This window comes from Ostrinia furnacalis, unplaced genomic scaffold (assembly GCF_004193835.3).
Source record: "Ostrinia furnacalis isolate ACB-3 unplaced genomic scaffold, ASM419383v2 OfSCF2568, whole genome shotgun sequence".
Classification (NCBI taxonomy): Eukaryota; Metazoa; Arthropoda; class Insecta; order Lepidoptera; family Crambidae; genus Ostrinia; species Ostrinia furnacalis.
In genome coordinates this window covers 380,222-398,252 of record NW_021132807.1, presented here as the reverse complement: position 1 = coordinate 398,252, position 18,031 = coordinate 380,222, and the positions used below count along the sequence as shown (strand labels likewise).

At 39.5% G+C, this 18,031-nt stretch overlaps 2 protein-coding genes across 2 annotated transcripts in view; one reads left to right on the top strand and one right to left on the bottom strand.

The window, feature by feature from the left end:
* The first annotated feature begins 1,336 nt into the window (after positions 1 to 1,336).
* Vajk1 (chitin-binding protein vajk1) lies at positions 1,337 to 2,808 on the top strand. The gene is made up of 2 exons (XM_028308940.1): positions 1,337 to 1,482; positions 1,565 to 2,808. The coding sequence occupies exons 1-2, from the start codon at positions 1,471 to 1,473 to the stop codon at positions 2,678 to 2,680; spliced, it is 1,128 nt and encodes a 375-aa protein (XP_028164741.1). The 5' UTR covers positions 1,337 to 1,470; the 3' UTR covers positions 2,681 to 2,808.
* A 4,859-nt stretch (positions 2,809 to 7,667) lies between these two features.
* Positions 7,668 to 18,031, bottom strand: part of LOC114355895 (angiotensin-converting enzyme-like) — a 52,620-nt gene continuing 42,256 nt past the window's right edge. The window contains exons 8-9 of the mRNA XM_028308930.1: positions 11,938 to 12,181; positions 7,668 to 7,770 (exon numbers count right to left, since the gene is read on the bottom strand). Coding sequence (XP_028164731.1) covers positions 7,668 to 7,770; positions 11,938 to 12,181 — 347 coding nt within the window. The remainder of the gene's footprint in view (positions 7,771 to 11,937; positions 12,182 to 18,031) is intronic.

The following is an 18,031-nucleotide window of genomic DNA, read 5'->3' as shown; positions in this document are numbered from 1 at the left end:
TTTGTAAGGTCACATCATACTATTGAAATAATAGAAGTAGACGCTCCAATAATATGATGCTATTATGTGCCGTTCTTGATAGAGAGTGAAGGAAAAGAGCTCTAGATTTAGCCTAGGCGCAGATCACCGACTTTTAGTTGGCCGATAGTTGGGTCGGGCTGTTGATCAGTACGGAGATGTATGAAAGTGCGCACATTACATCGATTTGGTATCGTCCGATTCTTCATACAAATTAGAATCGGACCCAGCTATTTGCCAACTAAAAGTTGCTGGTCTGCGCCTAGGCATATTATGAAAGCTTTCAGGTAAAACGTAATTATTCCTAATGCTATGGAATGGTATATTCGTAACTATTATTTATTAAGTAAGTATGTTTTGTTCTTGTTTATCCGTTATGTACCCGCCTTTGCTAGCTCCCACTCAGTCTAGTTTCGAACTTACCTGTAAAACAATTTCAACTATAGTAAATACCGAGGAGAACGCTTTTGACAGCTTGTGGAATGTTGGACAGCAACATGTAAATAAATTGAGATCACAAAGCAGGTTCTGTTCCAAGTTGCAGCAATTTGATTTGTGGAATTTATTAAGAAATGCACCGTTAAATTTGAGTATTTATCAGTCATATATCACGATTTGCACGATAGCGTAAAATAATGAACTTAGAACGGGTTAGAACGTAGGTCATTGATCCAAGTCGAACAAGGTCTCTCCATGGGTCATAAAAATCATAAAACTGAAACAATTGAACTTTTTAGCGTTGCACAATCCTTCTGTTCCACCAAATGGGGTAAATTGCATTATTATTATTACTGTAATAAATAATAATCGATAGGGAAGGGGAAATCACATAAGAAAATGCGTAACGGTTCTGTATGATTCGATTTATGTTGGTATAAAAACTAGTAATGTTTTTGTTCACGTTATTCATACTCGTATTACGTGCAAAGACACCATTTTTTGGTTACAGGTAAAAATTTAAAAATATTTTTCCATTCGATCCAATAAAAGTTGTAAAAATCAATTGGAAGTATAAAATATATTGATAAGTGGATTAAGGTTTTCAGGTCATTTCTGATTATAATTACCAATATCACATTTCAACAGATTACTGAGCACGCATAATAAATTAATAATTTATTAACTTAGCTTCAAATTGTTAAAAGTAAAATAATTTGCTTTGCAAAATATGCACGCTATAGTTTAAAAAATCAAGTACAACAATTGAACCAATAGCCGGTCCGATTTTGTTGTACTACAATTTTGTTCTAGATACATTTCCAAACCTACCCTAGTTACTTAAAACAAACAAGATCATCTTCGAAAAAAAATTACACACACATCAAGAGCAGTATACGTGAAAGTGTTTGCAACATTGATCTACGAAACTACTCGCAGGAGTATAAAACCAGAACGCGGCGCTGACACGGCACACTCCGGCGTCGCATTCGCTGCACAACAAGCAAAGCGAACATGAAGCTATTGGTCAGTAAACAACTTATAAAAACACCCTAAATATTAAATCATTCCAATTATCAGGATGCTAATCTACTTTTTCTCATTCCAGAGGTCGTCTTTAATCCTGGCCGTGGCTATAAGCCTGGTCACGGCAGAGGAGAAGGCGGAGGACAAGAAGGCTGAAGACACCAAATCGGTGGACGAGAAAAAGCAAGACAAAAGAGGACTGTCCGATTTCGGGTACGGCGACTTCGGCGGTCACGACTTCGGAGGACACGACTTTGGCGGACACGACTTCGGCGGCCACGACTTCGGCGGCCACGAGCACCACGAAGAACACGTGAAGACCATCACTGTTGTCAAGAAAGTGCCCGTGCCCTACCCCGTGGAGAAGCACATCCCCGTGCCCGTCGAGAAACATGTGCCCGTGCCAGTGAAAGTGCCCGTCCCGCACCCGTACCCAGTCGTGAAAACCGTACACTTCCCGGTCAAGGAGGTCGTCAAAGTACCTGAGTACATCCCCAAGCCCTACCCCGTGACCAAGCACGTCCCCTACCCCGTCAAAGTGGAAGTTGACAGGCCTGTTCCAGTCAAGGTTTACGAGAAAGTGCCCTACCCAGTGGAGAAACACATCCCCTACCCAGTGAAGGTGCACGTCCCGCACCCCTATCCGGTGGAGAAGACCGTGCACTACCCCGTCAAGGTGCCCGTGAAAGTGCCCGCCCCCTACCCAGTGGAGAAGATCGTACACTACCCCGTCAAGGTCCACGTTGACAACCCCGTCCCAGTTCACGTAGAGAAACCCGTGCCCGTCCCAGTGGAGAAGCCAGTGCCTTACCCAGTCGAGAAGAAAGTACCTTACCCAGTTAAGGTTCACGTTGACAACCCCGTGCCTGTTCACGTAGAGAAACCAGTGCCTTACCCCGTCAAAGTGCCAGTGCCCGCGCCTTACCCTGTGGAGAAGGTGATCCCTTACCCTGTGGAGAAGAAGGTGCCTTACCCCGTGCACGTGCCCGTCGACAGGCCCGTGCCAGTCCATCTTGAGAAGCACGTTCCTTACCCGGTGGAGAAGCATGTGCCTTACCCAGTGAAGGTCCCAGTTCCCCATGTTGTTCACCACGAGGAACACCATGATTTCCATGGCCACGAGCACATCAGCCACGACCACCACGAGGGTCTGGAGAGCCACGGAGGCTTCGAAGGTCACGAGGAACACCACCATTAAAAGAACTGATCTCTACCCCTATTTAGCTTTAAATGTTATAATTTTTTTATTTGTTTTATAAGTATTGTTTTATTTTTACGACTGGTCTGTACGTGTACATGTAAATAGTTAACGAAAGTATTAAAAGAGTGATGAATCGTATTTATGTTTTAACTCATTTTCCTGTAGTTGGAGACAAATAATAAATATGAAATCGAAATATCTCATTGCAATTCTAAACGAAAATACTTAAATAACCATTTTGTACAAGCTCGCTTTCCTGTTTCGCTTAACGAACATAAAATAAGCACTGCGACATAAAATAAAGCAGTAAAGTTACGAAACCAATAATAAAATAATCTCAACGATCGAGAAAGAAAAGCTACTTATCATGTACATAATTGTCTTTATCTGTAAATTTTGTAATACATCATAATATTGCTCATTAAACTGCAATTGACCCAAATACCTAAAAACGCATAGTTTCAAAACATAGTTTATTAGTTCGCTTGCAAACACGCGGAAAATGTATCAGATCGTATTAAAAAGAGTGATTGCTTTCATAATGGTCCTTCGAAACGCATCAGAAATGATGCTAAGCAACATAAATTAATTTCCTAGTTGTTTAAGCCGCGGGGAAACGTCTAGATATGCGAGTTATGCAAGCCTTACGTAAGCGCGCAAGGCGGCGTCTCATCTAGTGATAATATGACGTACGTATCAATTACCCGATACCGAAATGTGGTATATTTTAAACGAGTAACGATTATGGAAGTAACAGGTTTGTATTCGTATCGCCTTTTTGATCAACGGATAGGTTCGTAGTTACTAAATTTGGTAATATGTAGTATACAGGGTGGAAACGATAAGTGATCTCACTCGATTATTTCTAAACTATACAAGATATCCAAAAATTGGTTACTGACCCTGAAAGTCCTACACGAGCTCTATCCAACGGTACCAATAATAAGTTACAAAAAAAGCTGGATCTATCCGAAAATTCAACGTTTCCAACTTCCATACATTTATTAAAATCTCATAATATCAAAAATTATGCAAGATATCCAAAAACTGGTTACTGATCCTGAAAGTGCTTCACGAGCTCTATCCAATGGTACCAACAATAGGTTACAAAATAAACTGGATCTATCCGAAAATTCAATGTTTCCAGCTTCCATACATTTAGTACTGCCACAGTAATGGCACTCATGTCTTGATAAAATTATAGCAAGTAAAGCCTAAAACCAATTTTTTCCATGACTAATTTTAAATAGGAATGAAATTTACGAGTTCATTTTGAGTGTTTTTAATTTAATTTAAAAAATAACACTTCTAATATTGTGTGGCTGGCATACATTTAGTATGGAGACTGAAAACATTGAGTTTTCGGATAGATCCAGTGCATTCTGTAACCTATTACTGATACCGTTTGAAAGAGCTCGTAAAGCACTTTCAGGATCAGTAATCAGTTTTTCGATATCTTGTATAGTTTAGAAATAATCGAGTGAGATCACTTATCGTTTCCACCCTGTATACTAGGTCGCGCGTGTGCTTTAATTTTGTGATTTCAAAATGTAGTTAAAAATCAAAACATTTTTTTTAATTATTGCCAATTGTTTCATTCGAAATTCAATTTATAATTATTACTAGCTTTTGCCCGCGGCTTCACCCGCGTGAAATTTAGTTTGTCACAAATCGTCTTAATTTTTTTTTTTAATTTTAATTATAGTCTATATGTTATTTTGGGTTATAAACAATGACACTGTAAAGTTTCATCAGTTTTCAGTAGTTTTTGCGTGAAAGAGTAACAAACATACATCCATCCAGGCATTCAAACTTTCGCATTTATAGTATTAGTAGGATTATCTTAATGTAACATGGTCACTATTAATAAAAACAATAATGCAACCATACCCTCCCACTGAACAGGAATTTCTTCATACCCACGGAAGTATGGCAAGATTGCCGCTGTGGGGTACGTACAGGCACAGAATAAGTAATAGTACAGGTACAGAAGGATTACTCCGCAAGACGATTTAAATAAATGCGAGTCTTGCTACGACGCGATACAGTGGAATTCAGCTCGCACAGCACTAAGTACCTACAATTTTATTCACCTACAAGTTTTGTCTCTTTCTATCGCGTGCCTCTGAACTCTTCTTACGCTGTTAGGGTTGCTGTCTAGTAGTGTCTAGTAAAAAAATAATTAATCTACTTATTTGTAATGAGGTACGTATGTAGGTAAGTACGCATTGATTATGGAAAACCTTGGGAGAGGCCTTTTGTCCAGCAGTGGACGTCATTTTTGGCTGAAACGAACGAACGCATTCTGAGCAGTAGTCATGGTAGGTTAGGTTCCTATACTATCCTAAGAATTATTGATTACCTTCATGGCCAACATACCTTTCAGCATCTTTGGGAAGCGAAAAAAAAGATAAATCCGGTAGATTTCTTTTCAAATTTAAACACCCGAACGCCGCACAATAATATTTCTTTCTCTCTTATGTCCATTTTTAAATAATACTTCGATCATAGAATTAGTACTACAACGCACGCCAGCGTCCTGACGGGCGCGCGCGTGACACTCGACTGTTATAATACCCGCCGGCGGGGCGCTTCGCTGTAGGTAATTATCGGATGTACCGCGCGGAGTGAGCCAGGCCTGGTACAGGTTACGTTCAGAAACTGTGTGAGATTTTTCGCAACGGTTTTGTTACACACACGATTTCCCAGCGATACGAAATACGGAATCGTAATTCGAAACGCTTAAGACAGATTATAAATTATAATTAAGGTCCCTAACAGCGGATATTGTAGTAAAATTGCATTCTTCAGAATTTAAATAAATCAAATGCGGAAATCAAACCTCAATGGTAATTTTTTCTATTATATTGCACAGTTCTTAAGAATACAAAATACTTATTATATCAAATGCGAAAATCAAAAACTCCAATTGCTTAAGTTCCTTTATTGTCTATGGCAATTATCCTCCTTCCATAACACTTTATAATTTAACATTTCTGAAAATTAAATACGAGTATTTATTTTAAAAAGTCACTTAGTTCACGCACTAAATTTTTTGCACACCATCCATTTTGGTACAACAACAAAATAAGGCGGTCCCTTAGTTAAGAAAGCATAAAGTAATAGATAAAACTCGGCAATGTTTACTTAAGTAATAATTGTTTTGCTATGTATTTCTCTCACTTATTAATTTCCCAAAGCATATTACTCAAACGTGACATAATGAATGTAAGATCTTTCTAGAGCACCCAAGTGTAATGATTACCGGGTAAATATAGCATAATGTACAACAAATGCTAAATATTGTGTTTAACAGCGGGCGTTAACATAAGGCGTAAATACTCGTGCTACGAGTATGTCTTTATCGTAACATTTTGACAGACAACTTCACTTCACATGTCAGGATGCCACACGGTGCGGTGCGGCGCCGCAACGCAAACATTTTGCCGCGTCACTGTACACATGGTGGTATGCGGCGCCGCAACGGCACCGTCTCGCTCAATCGAAGTGCGGTGTGCCTGCGGTGCGGCGCCAGAACGCACCGTCTGGCATATCATTGATTTTTATATGCAGGACGCCGCAACGAAATTAATCAGAAGAACATCTTAGGAGGAGTTCGAAATTAAGGTTCGACTTCCCTCCATTGCAAAGCGGATGACAGGTGACAAACAAAGGTTGCCACACAAACAAGGTTGTTGGTTGTTGCGGGTCCAATGACAGTTTAACTTTCCCCCGGGACAAACTTGACCTTCATTGGTTGGGTTTTTATGGCGGTCAAGCTGTAGATCCTGGCTACACAGGAGTTGCAGTAGTGGGAACGAGAGGTGGGAATAGTCCCGTTAATGCAGGACGCCGCAGCGGCACCGCACCGCATCGTGAGGCTTCTCCCTTAATTTTCAACGTTACGAAGCTTACGACGAACTCTACTTGGTAGAGACATGACTGTATTACGTTCGGCGCTCAAAATCAAAACAGGGTAATTTTTTAAAAGCTTTGACTGTCGAATTTCAGTTCCATTTAATTTTATACTTTGTATAGTTTTTTAAATTGGATATATAAAAGAAAAAAATACAACCAAGAAAGTGCATAGCATCAGTGGATTACAAAAATAGACTTTTTCGAGCTTTTAGTAACATTTTGTAAGTTCTTTTAATTCAGTTTCATCTTTCTACGGAACATAGTGTCGTATAAATGAGAGATCATGTTTGAACGGATATTATAATCGTGTGAAGCTAGTTTATTAATTTATTTGCTTTATTTTACACACGTTGCGAATGCGGAAAAAGTTACGACGGTTTAACTATCGCAGATCTTAGTTAACTATTGTTGACGCATGTATTGTGTCGTGTGAATACAATACTGTGACTGTGTAGGTACCTATACAGTGCTAGATATCATTATTAGTACTAAAGTCATTATATTTGTATTCGTGCAGAATTTTTCATGTTTGTTGTCATTAAATATTGTATACTTACGTTTAAAAAAAATGAACTAGCTACCACTATCTTACCAATATCAGTCGCAATAACAAATATGTTAACAGCATTGTTGTGTTCCGGCAGTTGGAGGTAAGACATCCAGGTTGAGGATTCCGAATGAAGCTCGCGTTCACCACTTTACATCAGATGAGAAGCAGGATAAGAGCTTCTTCGTTGTGGATAAAAAGTAGGGGCTTGACGTTGTTACGTTTTACACCGTTATTACAACTACACAACGTCCCATTGAATCTGGCAACTTAACGCGTGTACCCAGAGTGAGATCCTCGATAGAAAACCAAATGTTAACCAACAATTAATCCTAAAGGCCCTCGCCCACGGCGACTTTTTCGACAGCATCGCTACTAACGCGCGTTAGTCGCATTTGCAACGCACTACAGAAGTGATGCCAACGCGCTACTAACGCGCTACAGCAGCGCAACTGCATCGCTACAAAAAGTCTATATGGGCCATAAATGTGTACCAATAAGTAATGCTAAAACTATAACTTACCTTATGTACGGGATGTTCGCCGGAATGTGGTACTTGGAGCCAGGATCGAAGTCCAGTTCAGATCGCAGGACCGGGGGCTTGATGCCTTGGTACTGCTCCCTGTAACAATGGACATCATGTTATGATACTTCTGTAAAATTTACAGATGGACAAATTAATCATCCATTCTATTGAGTGCTTCAAAATTAATTGACACGCCTAAATAATGTGATATAGGCAATGAAATCCCTCCCCGCAGACTGCAAACTTTTTGTCGGCCGATGGTTGGTCCCGATTCTAATTTGTATGAAAAATCGGCCAATACCAGTGTGCGCACTTTCATAGACGTCCATAATGATTAACAGACCGTCCCAACTATCGACCAACTAAAAATCAGTGGTCTGCGCCTAGGCTAAAAGTATTTTCACAGCGCATGCGGCTCAAGCTCATGCACACTTTCGCCCTCAGCGGGATTTGAACCCGCAACGTCAGAAGCTACGCTGATCGTTAGTACGCTCACCACAAGGCCAGCGGTAACCGTTAAGAATTTAAGGCCCACACATTCCATTAAAACGCAACAATTCCCACATATTTAAAACCGCAAACGTTAAATATTATTTCTTATTACATCGCAATCCACGATTTGGCCACAGCCACAATAAAAACATTAAAATCGCGCGTAAATGAAATGGGGTCGGTTTGTAAGCGCACGCGCATGACGTAACGTGCAGTGGTTTAATGGCGTATAGGTAACATTGTGACTTTTTAGAGTAAGCTGAATAGTGGTCCAAGTGACAAGAAGCTCTCTCCACACCTTGACATAACCTTTCTGTTTTAAAGACTTAAAGAACGTTAGGTTAGTAATACGCTCTTAACTAAACCTTAACCTTAGCAGCAAAAATTAGTTTTACATAAGCCTAGAAGATTTCACTGGTAATTTAAAATTGAAAAAACATAATCAAAATACAATTATCTGGCCGAAGATTAAACGCAAAATCATTTCAACACCCAAATATAGCATCTCTGTTTGATCATTCATAAGTTTTAGGAAAGCCAGAGTTAACACAACCAATAAAACAACATAGTAAAATTGATGACACTGATATATTCTCAAATCCTTTCATCACTTCATATGAGATTCAGGCCAAGAGTTTCCTCGTTGTGGATAAAAAATGTTACGTTCTTTCTCAGCTTACAGCTCATTAAAAATGCTTAATTTTACTTTTCCTCTTACAACTTGTACCAAACCACATTCGCTTTCGTCCGAGATTGAACCCGTTATGAGTCAAGGCCGCGAAGACCGCAATCCCATCGCTCAACCGGCTTACTCTACTATCTTTTTGCCACTTAGCGCCATCACATGCGTCGACTTTGAGAATGGACGGCGGTTGTGTTGGAGGTTCAATTTGGAGCAGACGTAATTTGAGTGTAGTGCGATGAGAAAAAAGACGTCTTTACCAATGGATTGGAGATAGTTATTAGTTATTTTCTTATTTTATTAGCCTTAGAACAGTTATAAGGGCCAGTTGCACCAGTTCATCATAAGCTTTCAGTTAATTGTTTTAGCGTTATAGTTCAAACTCTATACTCGTATATTGGTGGTAATTTTATCCGAGAGGTGTGAAGCAAAAAGGTATAGTTAACTTAACACAACAAGCTCTTAATTTGGTTTCCAGGAACTTTACAATTGACATGGTTTTTCCAGATCCCCACCATTGGTTTTCACTACAATAGTATTATTTTCTTCACTGTTCAGGTTTGTTCGTATATGGCAGGGGTGGCCAAATTTTTGACCTGTGAGGTCTACTTATGCTCGAAAATATTTCTTGCGGTTGACTGCAAGGTGCGGTTTAGAAGAGTGAAATAAAACCTTTTTCATTTTCAATCATTCTGTTCAGTTTATTTAACTTTCGCGGGCTACCAAAATCTTCTTCGCGGTCTTCTTGACCATCACTATATGGTAACCAAACATAGCCCTGCCCAGTTTAGTCTAATCCGTCAACAAATCACCCACCGACAACTGCTCATTAGTGCTCAGCAAACTAGAGTTATCAACATTAGATAACTTACTGTAATATTGGTCGAGGGATAGCAGCCACATCAGCCTTTTATGAACAAACGCCAATTAAAACCTGGTGGTAATACTTAGGAATTTATGAAAGAAGTCTGTTTTAACTCAATGTCACTTTTTAACGACTAAAAATAGGAGGAAATTCTGAATTCGATCTTCGTATCACATGGCAAGAAACAAGGTCCTGGAAATTTAAATTTTTTCCTATGCGAATTGTCTCTACGATTTGGAAAAATCCGAGGGGCATTCTCGAAGCTCGTAATTTAGTCTTTACCTCAGTATTTAGACGAGATCCCTGATAGAGTGAGTTTGCACAGAAAATGATTCTTTTTCTGATGCTATTTCTTCTTGAAATTCTATAAATTCCGGGAAGCTAATATAGGACATACATGACATATCTTATCTACTACTACTAAGGTAGATTATTAGCAATTTGTATTGCCCAAATTACTAATAGTCCCATTAGCTCCTCGTGTTAAGCTAAATAAGCTTGTGTTACGAGTGGGCTCACCACAATAGTTGAGGCGGCGGTGGGATTCGAACCCGCGTTCCTTGGATCTCGAGTCGGCCACTCCGACCCCTTCACCGTTCGGCTATCGTGGCTAAATTGATGCCTACAAGTTACGACAATGGAATTGCAGTCTAGTATAATGGTGAATGAACAGTGTGTTCTCTCTACACTATGCTCCGATCCAGCTAGCACATGTGACGTAAAGTTCACGCTCTGCCGCGCTAAGTAATCACCCGTGCCTGCTTCTAGGTCAATAGATTATGTTGGTCTTCTTCGTTGCACAATGCGGACCTGTCTTTGCGAATGATTGAATACGATCAGTCTTATTATGCACAGGTCGGTATGATAAAGTGTGGACCATAGGATAAAGAAGCTAAAGCAAAATTCTTGCTCCATTTTGGAAAGAATTTAAACTAAAGTTTGTTTCAGCTGCTGCATTAGGCTGGTTTTAGTGTCACGCGGACCGTCCGGTGCGGACCCGCTCCGCACGGCCAATCTGTATGAACTTCTAGGGAGCGTTTTAGAGTAATGCGGTCCGGAGGAACCGCTCCGCTCCCTAGCAGTTCATACAGATCGGCTGTGCGGAGCGATCCGCACTGACAGTCCGCGTAACACTAAAACCAGCCTTAGTTCTGTCGTCTAACCAAACTTTTTTTTCAAATATTTGACCGCAATCGCGTACATTCTGCCCTGCTATACTATACTTAAAGCGAACCTCGAGATCCGGGGAACAAGGGGTCGAAACCTGACACCGCTGGACTATTGAGGTAAGCTTTCTTTTAAAGAAACTGTTGAGTGTAAACCTTGATTTGAGCAAAGAAAGTGTTTCGTTAAAATATGAACACTCTCTATAACATTACTGACATCACATTTTAGATAAAAAATGGCGATTATTTTTGTTCCATACAAAAAGCACCGGTTCCATAAAAAAAACACGCTGAAAGCTAAAATTAACCAACTTGCATAATTTGATTATGTAAACGTTTTGAACGGCCCACGTGAAACCGTGAGAAGGCAGTTAAAATCTCACTTGTTAATGTGCTGAAACAATTAGTGTAAGTGGAGTTAGTAATTACATGTACGGATACGCGAATTTGACCAAAATTGGCGCTCCACCTGATTACGGTGCGTATGCAAAGTACTAATTTTCAAATTAAAAATAAAGTTCAATAAAGACATTCTGTTATGAAAAGAAAGAAAAAGTCCTGTAAAATTGTTTGAATTGCTTTAACATATCATTTCACATATGAAACTCAAACGCAACTTATTGCCAGTGTGTTTTTGTTGCCATCATAATATATTCTGAAGATACTTGAGATGAACAAAAGTTAAAACAATTCGACAATAGTCCAACAGTGTCAACTACGATCAAACCCAGTCTTTCGTTGAACTAACATAGGAGTGGGCATGTACGAGTATTTAGTTTTAGTCCTCCAAGATTAACTGGAATATTACTGTTAAAAAAATAGTGTAAAAAACTGTCATGATTCAGTTATAAGGCGGTTATCACACTGCGCCGCGCTCGATTTCATAAAAAAATAAAAATCCCGCGCGCAGACGCATTGTCAGTGTGTTGTGCCGCGCGTGTTTTCTATACAAACTGAGGTACTTGCATACAATGATTAAATCTGGTCGTCCCGCGTACCGCGGCGGAGAGCGGCGCAGTGTGATAACCGCCTGAGGGTAAAAAATTTTCAATACCAACCTGAGTCTCCACCAATGACAATTGTATTGTTCCTTCCTGATGTCCCCAGTGAACACGTCCCACCGCCACCGGTCCATCACCAGGGCGAAGGGTAGGAAGGCCAGCTTATCCATGGCTTGAGTGAACAGGTAGTTGGTGTCGTGGGCTGTGTCGTCAACCGACTTCTGGACGAGGCCCAGGGTCTGGAGGTGGCGAGGAGAGGCTACTGAGAGCGCGATGGCCTCGCCTATTGCTTCATGGAAACCTGGTGGAGAAGAATTGTGGATTAATATTGTATTTGTATACTTTTTTATTTATTTTTATTTATTTGGGCATTTTTATTTACAGCTTCGTTTAGTCCCAATCTAAGCAAACATTTTTTTTTGAATAACATTTTTCGGAGTTTGACATAAACACTTAGGATGAGTTGCACCAACTTACTCTAACCGTAACTTTAACAATAACCGGTGCTTTTTGTATTGATTTTGATAGATTTTTGACGTTTGTTAAAGTCAAAGTAACTATCTTACTCAACTCAGCCTTACATTTTACACATGGAGGCCCAAAAAGAAGAAGATTCCAGCTTATCATCCGGGCCTCCATCAAGGCGAGAGTGAATAGGCACTTACAGAGTAGGTAATATCCTAGACTATCTAACTTAACATCGATTGCAGCCAATAACCTCCTTTGTGCTGCATGAAAAACAAATTTTCTTTGAACTGTTTTCTAGATTGTTAAACCACAGATTTAACTGAAAATGTAATAAACTTGACAGCTTTAAAATTAATATTATCAGACGAAACAAATCTCCCAAGAGTTAAGATGTTGCTGCTAATGCTTAATGGTCTGTCTACAAAAGCAGTTGAAGACAATCATTATGTTGTAACACAAGTTAAAGACCATGTAACACAAAGAAGATGGCTTTATGCCACTTACAGAATCATCCCATTACACTGTAATCATTTTTGATCTTTCTTCATTGAAAGTCGTCATTTACTCCGACACTTATTTCAAAATGATGGAGTATTAAGTTAATTATGTTCTAGTTAAAAGCTAGTTGTTATCTGGATTCTAGATTGATCTGCGTTACAAATAGCTATGTTTAAGCACTATTTAGATGGTGGAAGCTAAAATAAACATTACGATTGCATAAACAGCTTGAGATTTTATGGGGCAGTGTGTAGCAATGTTTTTTGTCCTACTGATCATAGAACTTATTCCAAATGAGAAATAGTATTTAATAACGATTTGAGAACATTCATATAGATGCCAAGAACTTAATTAATACTGCCTATGATAGATGTTACTTAATATTTAAGTTACTAATTTATGCCTAAGTTACAAGCGTTCTGGAAGCTAAATGTGGTTAGAAGGATGTGATATGTCCGCAGGTCAAAACTTTATTCAAGCGTCCATAGAAAGGAAGGCAGTTGGTTTTGTACCTCATGAGTGTTGGGACTTTGGGAGTCCATTACCATCTTTGTTGATGGCGAACACAATTTAACTTAATGCTAATATAACAAGAGGTGAATGAATGTAAGAAAACAAAACAGGTTTAAGTTTTCTTAGCGATCTTTAAATTAGAGGCCCAATTTCTCCCTTCACAAGCAAACAAATAAGACAATCGACATTGTTTTCCCTGAAGTAACCAGGGCATGACTATGTTGGAAATACAAATTTTGAATTTAAACTAAAACAATGCTGGCTATCTGTTGTGTAATCCCATCTGTATGCTGTAGCATGTGTTTGCACATCACTTCCGAAGATTGTCGAGTGTACAGAATTCTAAATTGGTGTTTGTTTTTGGATGCTTACATTTCAAGTCATGTTAGAATTTTCTCCGCTGGTTTATTTAGATTATTCAAGACTAAGTAGGGCACTATAATACGTCCCAAATATTATGTCAGACCATCGTATCATGTTAAGAAGAAACAGGTATTATCAATTTGTACACAGATATTGTTTCAACTAGCTAACAAATCCCCTAAACTAAGTACCTAGGTAGAGCTTTGTGAAAACCATATGGAAACTATGCAACGTCCATAACACTTATGTCCTTCGTTTGATCCAAATCTGCAACCTGCAACCACAGCTAGAGATGTAGTTCGAAACACAAACCATCAAACTCTACAATTTCCATTTAAGTTCAGTATGTGACTTTTATGAAAGCCAATGAAAACTATACTTCTTATGCTTCAACCACACCAACGCGTGCTGATCGCCATCGCCGGCGCGATCACGGTGCGATCAAAGCCAATGACAGGTAGCGTGAACTGTCATAGGGCGCACGTCCTGTCATTGGCCTTTTTTGATCGTGCCAGCGATGGCGATCTGCACTAGGCATGGAAATGATTGCTATTTTTCATTCATTTTCATTCTATGAAAAGATGTTTTTTTTTCACATGATTTCACATGCGAAATTTCACAGGCAATGATTTTTATTCGCAGTGTTTTAATGTAGCTCTTTCAAAATATAATGAAGTATGAATTATGATGAAGGATTGCTAATTAGCTAAAATATTAATTGTAACAATATCTGTTTCATTTAATGTCGCACAAAAAAAAACAAACAGTTTCACAGCACATCAATAACCGCGCGACTAATGAAAATTGAAAATCATTCATTTCATCTGCCTGCTATCTAATGAACTCATACGAATGATGACAAGGAAATCTAAACCTTACATCTTTGAGATTAAAGTTCATATTTAAAATGCCCAGTTTCGTCCGTCATCACATCTCTTGTCCTTTTCTAACACGCACATGATCAAATCATTCCTTCTTACTCGCTCGGTCGCTTCGCAGAGCTGCGCTCACGGACTTCGCTCGAATGAATTAATGAAATTCATGTGATTTGTGATTTCGTTGACTGTGAAATTATAGCAGTCTATGTGAAGTAAAATAGCAGGTGTGATTAATGAAATTCATTTCATATGATTTTTCACCTGCTATTCATGAAATGTTCCATGCCTAATCTGCACACGTTGGTGTGGTTGAAGCTTTAATAGGTGCTACAAAAATCTTTTTTCGCGAATAAATTATTCAATTGTAAGAATAACATGGTGTCCTTTTCTTAAACTACATTACCACATCCACCAAGCATGGCTTCCCGTCTTTACCACAGTACCCTTACGACAAAGGCACATCAAGTCAAACACTAACCTCATATAACGTGGTAATAGGTGCGATTTTGCAATAAAACTGTAAAGTCTGACATGCTATTACTAAACTAGTTTTTACAGTTCACTGAACGAACTGCCTTCCCGAATGTCAATCACATTGATTGCTCTATTGCTAGAGCCGTGATTACTGACTAATTGATCAATTGGTCAAGAATCTGGCAGATATTAATTGCCTGTAGTTAATCTGCAATGCCTGTCTGGCTTGAATGGATGTCTAGACAAGTGCAGTATTTAGGTAATTATGTAAGTTGGTTTAAGATAATTACTATTGTTTATACGCGGCTCGGGCTATGGTTCAAAATCATTACTGCAATTCGCTCGCCGTTGATTAATTAATAATATATTATGTATTTGTTTGGTTACAAGTTTTTTAAATCTTAATATACATATATGACTCAAAGGTGACTGACTGACATAGTGATCTATCAACGCACAGCCCAAACCACTAGACGGATCGGGCTGAAATTTGGCATGCAGGTAGATGTTATGACGTAGGCATCCGCTAAGAAAGGATTTTACGAAACTCCACCCCTAAGGGGGTAAAACGGGATCCACGCGTACGAAGTCGCGGGCGGCGGCTAGTACGAGTATATACTTTTAGCTGTGTAGATATGTTATTTTTTTAGATAAAGCCTCATTAACCCCTGGGTAAATGTTTAGGTAACTTCATTCAGGTTCAGTAGGAAACTTTGCCACCTCTACTCTGATTACTGATGATGCTAATCTTGTTCAGTTTTATAAGTGTTTCATTTGATATCCATGAGCGATAAATTGCAGCGAAACTGGCTTCACTGCCACCAGTGATTTGTTTTTATTTTGTGAACTTCACCTGAAAAAGTATCTGGGGGCGTATCACACGCATTCGATATCGACTGCGTAAAAAAGTGACATTAAATGTATGACGGATTTTACAGCGCCCCTAGCGGAAACTTTCAAGAACTATAATTTTCATATATTTTTTTAACGCATTCGATATCGAATGCGTTTGATGTAAACTCACTCTACGCCCCCTGTACTGTAATGTCAATTGTGAATACATCTGTCATTTCTGTGCATTTACTAAGTAACCTACAGACACAATTTCGGTAACTATTAAACTTTTGTAAATAAGGATAGTAATTACTCTTAATCCTGGATAGCAGTTAAAAAAACAGTTCCAAGAAGATGCAAACCGCGATGGGAGAAAGCCGGCGAATACGGAAGCGGCCTGCGCTTGCGCCGCTCCCGGTCCCCGCCCGCCCCCGCACCGCACCCGCCGCGGAAACGTCTCGTAACGCGCATTTTTACCGAGTTATCTAGTGCAGGTTGACTTGCACTTTGTAGATATCCAATTCAATTCCTATATGACGTCATGGTTTACCGATAAAATTGAAACTGCCTCAACTAAGTTACACGATAGAATGCCTCACACTTATGAAATGTCACGTAATGCACAATTATTGACAAGATTCATGTCATTTTGTAGACAACAATAAAGACAAAAAATAATCCGGTGACCAGTTATATTTACGGTCTAAACGGGAGGGTGTTTTTGGGACGGGACTATTCCCACCTCTCGTTCCCACCACTGCAACTCCTGTGTAGCCAGGATCTACAGCTTGACCGCCACAAAAACCCAACCAATGAAGGTCAAGTTTGTCCCGGGGAAAGTTAAACTGTCATTGGACCCGCAACGAAATTAATCAGAAGAACATAGGAGGAGTTCGAAATTAAGGTTCGACTTCCCTCCATTGCAAACCTTTAAGAAAAGATTATGCACCACGGACAATAAATTAAATTAAGGGGGCCTATCTTATGAGCAATTAGCGTTAGTGTTTTTGGGACGTCAAACGTCCAGCTAAAAGTGCTTAAGATTTGTATGCTCTGTCACATCATAATATGACAATAAATCACCCCTCATATGCTGCTCCTTTACCTCAGACACTGACTTAATTAAGCGCTAGGTTTATAACTTGTAACATGCTGTTCGTTCGTTCGTTCGTTCGTTTCAGCCAAATGACGTCCACTGCTGGACAAAGGCCTCCTCCAAGGTTTTCCACAATGCACGGTCCTGCGCTGCCCGCATCCAGGCTCTTCCCGCGACCTTTACGAGATCGTCGGTCCACCTAGTAGGAGGCCTGCCCACGCTACGTCTTCCAGCCCGTGGTCGCCACTCGAGAACTTTTCTGCCCCAACGGCCATCGTCTCTACGAGCTATGTGCCCCGCCCACTGCCACTTGGTTTTAGCAATTCTGCGAGCTATGTCGGTCACTTTGGTTCTCCTGCGGATCTCCTCATTTCTGATTCGATCACGCAGGGAAACTCCAAGCATGCTTTGCATGCTGAATATTATGTAAAGAAAGGCCTGTTTACATTATTTATATCAACGAAAAGCAATTACAAATTGAATTTATCTGCTTCAAACTGCTCCATAACTAACGCCATAAACTGTCGGACATAGCTGTCTCCGTAGGTTTAGAGCGCGTTCATGTGCACGAGCGTAGCGTAAGCGCAGGCGGATAAAATTTACCTTAAACGAATGAGGGTTTTCGCGATTAAAAATCCGCCAGATGGCAAGACGTAGACGCGAGGTCCAAATGTAAATCATGCAGCATTTGGACCACCCGTCTACGTATTGCCATCTGGCGGATTTTTCAATCGCGAAAACTCTCATTAATTAACAGTGATTTTAATTTTTTTTTCAGGACGATCTTTATTCTTATAGAGCCTTAGCCTTAATAGAGTGCAACTAGTTTCAACAATCGCTCGTTATTAAATTTGAAATGAAACAAAATAGGCCATTCAGCTTAGGTTTCATTCAGCAAAAGGCTTTGCCCGCGTGATCTGCCATATTGATTCATATTAGTCTTCATCACGCATACCATTATTTATTTTAAAGCATCAATATTAATTATTTCTTTGATGAATGAGAATTTTCTATGGAAACTCTTATT